Raw genomic sequence first — 10,159 nt, forward strand, 5'->3', positions numbered from 1 at the left:
CGGGACTTCACCATTTGCCAAGAGGCCGCGCCTCCGAGACTTCACCATTTGCCAAGAGGCGAGGTCGCGCCTCTGGGACTTCACCATTTGCCAAGACTTTAAACTTGGACTTTCCTATGAACTCAAATCACACATGTTAGATCATCAACATTGCCTAACTTAAACTCATTTTAGCCAAACATTAAAACCAATGATACTTGGGGCAAGATTGCACCAATAGGTAAGCTATCCTAGCATTTCTTTGGATCTAGGATGCTCACGTCGGCACCTCGAGGCATAAGGCCAAATTGTAAAAATTGATGCCCCACTTCATCAAATCCATGCTTCAGCATCCTGTTGATTCTCGCCCCCAACAAGTCATAGTATTCTGAGGAAGCAAGGAAGACCTTCTTTTGCTCTTACTAGCATCCTTCTTTGCTGGTCTTGTATTAAGCCAATTCCACTTGGGCAACCTCCAATGTTGATGATGTTTTCTCCAGCTCACATTTGGCTTTCTCCCTCTACCGTTTCTCTTCTGCTAGTTGGTGTTCCAGATCTTGCCTCCAATGGAGCTCTCCCTTATACACATGAAGGAAAATCATTTCTCCTTTTGCATGAGCGGCTTCTTTCTTGGAATATTCAGCCTCATGTCTAGCCTTATCAGCCTCTTCTTCCAAAGTTTAAGATATGGTTTGGGCTTTCTCCAAGGTTTGCTCCATTTGCGGATCTTCTCGGCCTGGAGCTCAGCCTAATAGTGGAATTTCACTGCCTCAACCTCAACAATTTCTGTATTTACTCGAGCTCTTTCAGCCATAGCACTAGTCTCTTCCAATCCCGATGGTGGTTGTGCCAACTGACCCTTTAGATCGACCACTTGTGTCTCCAGTTGGAGATGTTGTGTATCAGATCGAGTAACCAATAATAAAGCTCTCTATGCTCTTTCTAAGTCTACACGAGGAAGGAATGTTAAAAGTAATAGTTATGTAATTAGACAGAAGACCGGGCTCATACCTTCATAAGGGAGGCATTAAGGACCTCACTTAGGTTTTCCAAACCCATATGGGATAAGACCTTGACCTCATAGTGGCAAATTTTCTCCAAATAGCTCTGGGAGTTCTGCTCTCCTTTCCGAGTTAGTTTGAGGAACCCTGAGAGGAAGGGCGTTGTCGAATTCAGATACTATCTCGACCCTAACAGGAGGCATCTTGACTTTGTTCTTCTCAAGGGGAAAGCTGATATGCTAGGTCTATCATGTGTATGCTTAGTGCGACACTCTGAAGGTAAACTTCTTAGAGGAAGCACTGTTAGGGGGTCCCATCGAAAGGACTCGCTGGAGCATTGGGGTTGATTGACCTGCCCCATTTGGATGAGAGGTAGGAAAAGTTTCCTTTGAAGGGGGTGGTTGTTTCTACACCCAATCCTTCTTCTTAGGACGAAGCTCTCTTTGGGTCTCAATTGTCACCTCGATCACTTCCACCTCGACTTCACTAGCCTCGACCTTATACATCTCTTGAGAAGGCCCCCTCCAGTGGGGGCAAGAATCACAAACTCACAGGTAGCAACCAGAGGGCCCTCGGCAGCCACTGGAAGGTCACTAGCCATTGCTAAAGATTCAACCCTAGTAGCCGATGACTCTACTGAGTCATCGGAGACCCACCAGCTGTCTGTCGTTGGCAGGTCCTACTTTAACTTCTTATTGACTGAGGCTCCCAACATGATTTGATTTGCGAAAGAAGAAAAAGCTAATCAGTAAGCAAGACAATGTGGTAGAGGCAACATCTTACTTAGTTGGTCCTCCAAAGGTACAAGATTAGGATTCAACCTTGCTCGATAAAGCAAAGTCTCGTTCTCCACTAGCATGTTCACATTAAACTTCAGACCCGCTAAAATCTCAATCGCCATAAAAAAAGCTCTCTCTAACTTATAATGGCCTAAGGAAGATTGAAGTGGTAGTTCTGGACGCCAAGAAGTTAGACAAGTGTAGGGATATGGGGGTTTGATAAAGATAAAATAACTTTTTCACCCCTTGTGAGAAGTCGAGTATTCCCCAAGGAAGTTAAACTAGGTCTAGCTGCAAAATACATCACATCAGGCTCCCATTGCTTTGGATAAAAGAAATAGTGGAAAGTAACAGGATAGAGTGGAACCTGATATATACGAAAAATTATAACTACACTACTAATCGGGAGAAAGGAGTTTGGGGTAAATTGGGAGAGAAAAAGCTGGAAGTAGTTAGCCAACAGATTTAGAAAAAAGATAGAAATAGGGAATCTAAGGTTGCTAGCTAATTGGCCTGGAATCAAGTGGTCGCTAGGTCTCGTACCAAGGGATAGACTCTCTAATAATTAACCATACTAAGCTTGAAGCAATTAACCTTCCTCTCTAGTATAGGTAGAGCGCTGGGTCTCGTACCAAGGGATAGACTCTTCCTCGCCAGCCATAAGATTGAAAAAGAGAAGAAAACACCCAAATGAAAGATGGAGAGGAAACTTACTGTATCGTCGAAAAAATGAGGACAAAGATGATCAGGAACAAGGATGGAGATGATCAGGAATGAAGGCAGAGAATGGTTAGGAACAAAGATGGAGATGATCAGGGGTGCACTACCAAATGGCAATGACGTCACGTCTTGAAAACTTAATATACGTTGGAGTCTGACCAATGATAATGTCATAACTATCGCAAGACCGTGGGATGATAGAAAATCTTCTCAACCATTCGATTAGACAGTCTGACCATCACCATCCCTCTAATTACAATGCACCTGGAGCGAGTTACGAGAAGGCTTTGATTTTGACAGCAATTCAAAACACAACCATCCGATGTAAAGATAAATAAGTGGCAACACGACTCCATTGTAGGATCTAAAGCTGTGTCAGTAAGTGATAATGATGCATGCCTCAGCCATTGATGATGCAAGGTACTCTCACAGCTAGAGGAGGATCCCCCACGACAACCATTAATGCGGTGACACGGTGGATCAATCAACAAGATGATATGTAACTTGGTGTATCAAGCGCAATGAATGCAACATTTGATCTCCCATATAGAAAATATCTGGTCAGTTGCCCCAATGAAGAAGAGCATCCCATTAGGATGTCCTAACGACAACTCAATATAAGTCCAGTCAGTCAAACTATGCTTCTTTCGGCTAGACTAATATAGAAATGCTTGTGATACGTCAAAAGCCTACAACGACCACGCGGCCCATGAGATCCAGATGAGTGTGTGGTTGGAAATCAAGATCAAGGATAGCAAGCTTACAATCTCATCCTCTAGCGGTGATTTTGACCTCACGTGCCGACCTTTGCTCTCCCTCACGCGCCCCGACCTTGGCCTCTACTCGATCTTAGGCACCAACCTCACCTCAAGTCTCAAGGCCCCAACCTCGACCTCTACTGGGTCTCAGGACCTTAGCCTCTACTCGGTCTCGGGAGCCAACCTTACCTCAAGTCTTAGGGCCCCGACCTCACCCTTTATTGGGTCTCAGGACCTCGACCTCTACTTCGTCTTGGACGCCAATATCACCTCAAGTCTCAGGTCCCAACGTCGACCTCTACTAGGTCTCAGGACCTTGGCCTCTGCTCGATTTCGGGAGCCAACCTCACCTCAAGTCTCGAACGTCGACCTCGCCTTCTACTAGGTCTCGGGACCTCGGCCTCTACTAGGTCTCAGGCACTAACCTCATCTCAAGTCTCAGGGCTCCGACCTCAGCCTCTACTCGGTCTTGGATGTCGACCTCATATTAGCTTTGAGTCCCAACCTCAGCCTCGACTTGGTCTCGCATGTTGATCTCATCTCAACCTTGGGTTTTGAATATCTCTTTGGTTGATTTAGAGCCCATGACACTGGTTCATTGGTAAGATCAAAAAACCCGAAGTCTGTTTCCCTTGGAGAATAAAAAAATATCCCAAAAGACATGGATAATTAGAACACGTATATCAAAGTATGCCATAAATGGAAGTACATATTTCAGAATATATCTTAAACGAACATTGATATTTTAGAGATTAGATACATTAAAAACTCTATAAAAGGTTACTCATACCCATGGGCACAGGTATATACATACAGAATCCTAAGGGGGCGTTTGGTTTGGAAAATATTTTCCATTTTCTGTTTTTCATTTTCTATTTCTAGTTTTCTATTTTCTGATCTAGTTTTCAGAAAACAGAAAATATGTTTGGTATGATATGCTGTTTTCTATTTTCTAAAATAGAAAACTGGAAAACGCGTTTGGTTTGATAACTATTTTCTATATTTTTTATTAAAATAAAAATCTAGAGTTTTAATTAATTATCTTAATTAATCCAACAGCCTTTGTCTAATCCCACGAGTTTTAATTAATTAACTAACCTTAATCCAATTCATCAATTAATCTTTTATCAAATTACCTAATTACACATATTAATCCTCAATTAATTAACAATCTAATAGTTATTAAACTAATTGACTAACTAATGATTTAATTAACTAATTAATCTAATAATTAATTAACTCAATTAATTAAAACTAATCGGTAAAGTTTCCTTTACCGATTTCATCGGCAACTTCTCGCGTAGCTTGGACCGACGGCAGAGGCGGCGTCGACAAGCGGCGGCGACTCCGGCGTTGGTGGGCGGCGTCTTGAGCGCAGGCAGGCGGCAGGCGGCAGGCGGCTGAAGGGCAGCGAACGGCGACGACCAATCTGCGACGGTGAGCAGAGGTAGAAGAAGAAGAACAGAGGGGGCTGCGGTGTCTTCGTGTAGGGGGTGGCGGAACAGGGGGTGGCAGCGTGCGACGGCGACGAAGCGGCGGAGCTCCTCGGTTGCTGTCTCCTCTTCGCGAGCTGGCGACAACTGAAGATGGCGGCGGCTGGATGTTGGCGACGGCGAACAGAGGCGACAACGGAGGAAGAGTCTCTATACCTAGCCCCACACCAGGCAGCGAAGCGAAGCGCGTTTTCACGTTTTCTGATTCTCAACCCCGCATTTTCCATTTTTTAGAAAACGATGTTTCATCGTTTTCCAATTTTCCAGAAAATGAGAATGAATTTTCTAAAAAATAAAAATGAAAACGTCAACCAAACAGGTTTTCTGTTTTCATTTTCTGAAAAACAGAAAATGAAAACGGAAAATACTCGTACCAAACGCCCCCTAATTTTTCCAAGTCCTTAATCTCCTTCCTCTAGCAAAACCCTAACTTGAGCATCAGAGTGGTTTACCGGGATTCAAACCGGGTGTCATTCTAACTCTTTTGTGTACTTTTTAGGTCTTCTTATCCTTTTCGATGACTACCTCTAGGGAGCATGTGCGTTAGCTCGTTCGTTGACCGATGACTTGATTATCCATAGTATTTGACCAGAACAATGAACATTAACAGTTCACAATCTCTATTCATAAATATTAATAAGTTGAACACATATGTGTTCAAGCTTATTCATTTAATAAGTTATTCAAGTTTATTTATTTAATTGACCTTTTATGCATTGAGCCAAGATAAATAAGTTCTTACCAAGCCGAACATCAAGCATGCTATTAATGGCTGACCTAAAATGGTTGAACGTTAAGGACTGACCTATAATCTCCCGACCACTAATTGTCAGTCAGCTAAGGTAGTAACTGGCTAAGTAATGGCCATGAATCAATTGTCAAGGTTTTGAGTCTATAAAAGGAGGCTCCTACCTTATGCAAAATGCATGGAGACAAGAGAATAGTCCATACAACAAGTAACTCCTTCCCCATATTCTCCATCTCTCACCTGACAACCTTAGTTCCTACATGACAACTCTTCCTTTGCTTTCTTTTAGTGATAGTGTTTGGGTGCAGTTCAGTTCAATAAGTAACCAATGTTTAGTTGCGTAGTTGAGCCTAGGGATGGAGCCAAAGAAGGGGGTGGGGGTGATGGCAGCGGTCACCCTCTCACTTTTTTAGTGCAAGAAGTATAGGGGTATAGAAATAGAAGATAAATGTGGGATGAATGAGGGGCGAATGAATGATCGCCCCCTCTCAACTTTGTAAATACAAGTTCTAATGTGGTTTTTTGGCTTCGTCCCTAGTTGAGCTACTGTATCTTGGAAAATAAATGTCCATGTGAACCATTAAGCATTGTTGGAGAGAAGACGAATTTATTTTAACACTGTTGAACAATTTTAAAGAAAAGATGTCCAACAATTTGTGCATGTAGAGTGATAAGCTTGAAAGATCTAATTATTTGAGTAGATAAATGAATTATCAACTAGTCTAACAAAATATGACTTATATAAATATATTTATATTGTTGAGACTAATATTCCTTGTAGATTACATATAATATTTTCAAACTTTAAATAAAAAATGAAAATGAACAATTTTGTTTTAAAACCAAAATAAAAAATAAAACTTTGATTTCATTAATCTTGTTACATTGCATTCCTAAACTATAATTGTTCCTTTCACTATCAATTCTATACCATAAACAACATGCACAATAAAAATAGGAATTTGTATTTTTTCCAATGACTAAGGAAATAGTTAAGGGGGATTATACAAGAATACAATTTTATTAAAAGTTATCTTTAAAATAAAAATATTATATTACATTTTAATTTTTTAGAAAATACAATATAAAAATTAGAAATAAAATAAACTAAATATTAAATTTAATTTTTAACACATTTAAATTTATTAGACTTAAAATAATGTGTTAATTAAATATTTATTTTTTAAAAAAAATCATCTTTATTTTATTTTCTAAAATTCACAAGTTGAAAATGAAAAAAATTCAAAACTAAATAATTTTCTATATTTTCATATAAGAAAAAGAAAACGTTTTCTATTATTAATTTTTATATTAAAATCTTATAGAATAAGAGATATAGATCGAAGAAAGGAAACACTAATGTTATTATAAAAAAAAAGTTATTGACTTGAGAGCCAACATGATTAAGTTGCAATGGAATAATATATCATAGAAGCAAGGTAACCTCTTAATCGGATAAGTTCTTTCCCATGTTATATATTTATAAATAAAATAATTAGATATTACATTCAGATATGTATGGAAGGAACAAAAAAGATAGCAAAAAATTTAAGGGTTGTTTTTATGATCAACAAATCTATATATACTATGTACAGAAAAATTTTAATATTTAATTGCTGTTAAGTTTTTCCATGTTTGTTGAGTTCCTAAAAGAGGACCTAACAACTAATCTATAGTGGTTAACTAATAATCATAATGTAGGATCTTAGTTATTTCAAGTCCTAGCAAACTTTTCACACTTTGGAACTCTTAGAAGGGAGAGACGGAGAACTCATAAGATTTCAGATTTGATTGAGTTGAGAGTGATGTCTAGGGTTTATTTATAGAGATGAAGAGTTATTTGTCAAGTATCAAAGGGATGTGAGTTTTGTAGTTTTCACTTTTGTTGTTTGGGCATCATGTTGTTCAGCACTATATCATACGATATGTGTGTGTGTGCAATGCAGGTGTTGTGTTAGTTCCTAGCAAAGGATAGGTCATTATATGGTTACTTATTGTTTACTGTTTTTGTGTCACACTTCAGCAAAAGGTGGAATTCGTCACCTTAGCGGGCCCACATAATCGGTCCCTTAAACATTTGTGAGGAGGTAAATAGAGAAACTGCAGTTGGACATGACGAGGGAGGGCATTGCCTCGGCTTCATCGAAATTCGATCCTTGTCCACTTCAGCAAGCCTATTCCATCGTAACCAACTCAACTATGTCTCGGGGGCTACTTTTGTATCACATAAGCAAGCATCGTGATTGTTCAATCATTTGATTTGATTGCGTAATCGAATGATTATACGGTTGTTCAGACGTACGATCCCCTATCTATCAATCTACAAAGGTGCCTCCACTTGGTACCTACATGATGCACTACATTTCTTAATCTTTCAACTCCACAGAGTTAAGTTCTTCTTATAACTATGAGCCAAAAATATACATTAGGAATAATATTTAAATATTAACAAACTAAGTCGACTCACACATATATAGGGTTATTATATTTAATTTTCTATATGAGATTCTTACATATATATAGACAAAAGTAAATATTGTCTCGGTGCTAAAACATTAACTCTAATTGTACCCTTAATTCCTTCTTAGTTCCAATTTTTCAACAGACTCTAATATATTAGCATCAGTTTAATTAGTACAGAATAGTTTGTATATATGCGGAGTATTTTTTTTCCCCTTGGAAGAACTTATGAATAATTTCCCAACAGTTTAAACAACACTCCGTGTGAATTTATAAAATAATATTTCATATCCTCTCCAGCCTGCCATATCTTGCATCACCATTTTTCTTCATAAAATACTCTCCTCCATCCCTCACAGTCTCTGGAACCCAAATTGAAAATCCTCAGAATCAAACTACTGCACAATAGTTTATTCAATTAATAATGTAGCGAGGAATTATTTTATGCACCTTTGGCCACTCCAATCAAAGAGACCACCAACTTTGTGGTGCCAACTCGTTTACTCCTTAAAAAAACTACGTAATCTCTTATCAAGGATCTTAATTTAATCTAAATTTCGTAAGTGAATTGCCAATATATGTTTAACCAAAGGCGTATGATTCTTCTGCAATTTAGCTTTGAACTTAGTTCCCTTGTAACACAATTTAAAATTGAGGAGGGCAAATTGTCAAAGATAACATAAATAATATCATATACATCCACGTGAAAGGAGTTGCGACGAGGCTGTCAACTTGCCAATGGGGTAAATAATATAATAAAGATCGTGAGGATCTAGACCGGTATTCTAATGATTAATTATTGCGAAATAGTCTGGCTAAAATAATCTGATTATATATTTAATTGTAGATCTCACACATGATTGTGAATCTTCTCGGAGATATATGATCAACTTTGAACTCAGAATCTTATATTAAGATCTTATGATAATCATATCAACGATGCAGTAATTATCTGGTTTTCATCTAACAATTAACCCATCTCTCTCTATATATAGCCTTCCTCAAGAGCCTTACAACAGGCAATCCTTCTCTCTCTCTGTCTCTCTCCCAGTATAATTAAACACTTGGTGTATAGATTAAAATGCTTGGATTAGGCTGTGGAAGGAGTAATGAATCCTCAAGGAGGAGAGGGAAGAAGAATGGTTCGGAGAAGCGAAAGCAGCCACAAAGAGGACTTGGGGTGGCTCAGTTGGAGAAGATCCTACTGCAGAATCAGCTGAGGGCTGATCTCCACAAGGTTTTATCTTTTGTATGCATGTCTCTATTTTCATCTAATGTTCTTGTTTGCATGTGTTCATCTCGATCTTATTTATCTTTTTCCCCTTGATGGAATTAGCAGGATTCTGGTAGCAGACTACAAACAGGGTATCCTTCATCTCCCCCATCTACCACTTCATCTTCTTCGATGTTTGATTCCTATTCTAGTGTCATGGTATGTATATCTCGCTAGCTTTACAAAGTTCAATTCTAACTTTCCATCTTTATAGGAGAGTTAATGGCGAATTAATTTTCTGTTAATTCAGATTGGATTTGGAGACAACTCAGAGATTGGCACGGCATATAATACATTTCATTCCAGTTCCTTTCTTAATCAAGGGGAGAAGCCAACGCTATCTCTCTTTGAACGGACCACACAGGTATTGCATACCTACTTAATTCTCTTCACGACCTTAATCCACATGAACCTATAAATTTAGAGATAATTAACTTTTCCCTCTTCTGGTTTTGTGTAGATCGTGAGCAACAATCATGATAGCTCCATTTGGATGAGGCACAACTCCCGTGATCTGCAAGAAATTGATTTGGAGCTTAGATTATGACTTAGGTGATTTCAGTGGTCAATGTTGGAATAATGAATGGTTTTTAGATGTTTATAAGGAAAATAGTTCATTAAACATTGGGCGAATAATTAAAGGGATTAATCATTTGAGCTATTCTCAGCTATCTATGTACTAATTTTATAATTGTTTTTCAAGTACAAAACAAACCTCTATATGCCTCTATTGTTAATTAATGAATATAAATATTATATTTATTTTATGAAATGGATTTTGAAATCCAATTTTATATATCTAGATTTGATGAAGAAATCATTGTAATATAATCATTTAATATGTATTGATTTCTCTCTCTTTTTCCTTCTTTATAAAAACACTCGATTCATTTATTTGATGAAACATTATTATGCTTTCTATTTATAGGTAGAAAGAGGATCAATATA

At 38.2% G+C, this 10,159-nt stretch overlaps 1 protein-coding gene across 2 annotated transcripts; it reads left to right on the forward strand.

The window, feature by feature from the left end:
• Positions 1–8,986: 8,986 nt before the first annotated feature.
• LOC141835444 (protein SPEAR1-like) lies at positions 8,987–9,915 on the forward strand. Of its 2 annotated transcripts, none has more exons than XM_074722899.1 (4): positions 8,987–9,175; positions 9,275–9,370; positions 9,462–9,575; positions 9,672–9,915. In XM_074722899.1, the coding sequence occupies exons 1-4, from the start codon at positions 9,020–9,022 to the stop codon at positions 9,756–9,758; spliced, it is 453 nt and encodes a 150-aa protein (XP_074579000.1). In that variant the 5' UTR covers positions 8,987–9,019; the 3' UTR covers positions 9,759–9,915. The 2 variants fall into 2 exon arrangements, with proteins under 2 accessions (XP_074579000.1, XP_074579001.1); XM_074722900.1 differs by having other exon boundaries at positions 9,278–9,370; positions 9,672–9,914.
• Positions 9,916–10,159: the final 244 nt, after the last annotated feature.

Source organism: Curcuma longa, chromosome 9, assembly GCF_044706935.1.
Source record: "Curcuma longa cultivar G26 ecotype Majalengka, Jawa Barat chromosome 9, ITB_CL_G26_1.1, whole genome shotgun sequence".
Taxonomy (NCBI): Eukaryota; Viridiplantae; Streptophyta; class Magnoliopsida; order Zingiberales; family Zingiberaceae; genus Curcuma; species Curcuma longa.

What these genes read in the sequence shown, in the direction of transcription:
- LOC141835444 (XM_074722899.1), top strand. Translation starts at nt 9,020, where the DNA reads ATGCTTGGATTAGGCTGTGGAAGGAGTAATGAATCCTCAAGGAGGAGA. An exon ending in ATTCCTATTCTAGTGTCATG is followed by an intron (nt 9,371 to 9,461) that starts GTATGTATATCT and finishes CTGTTAATTCAG; the next exon opens with ATTGGATTTGGAGACAACTC. An exon ending in TCTTTGAACGGACCACACAG is followed by an intron (nt 9,576 to 9,671) that starts GTATTGCATACC and finishes GGTTTTGTGTAG; the next exon opens with ATCGTGAGCAACAATCATGA.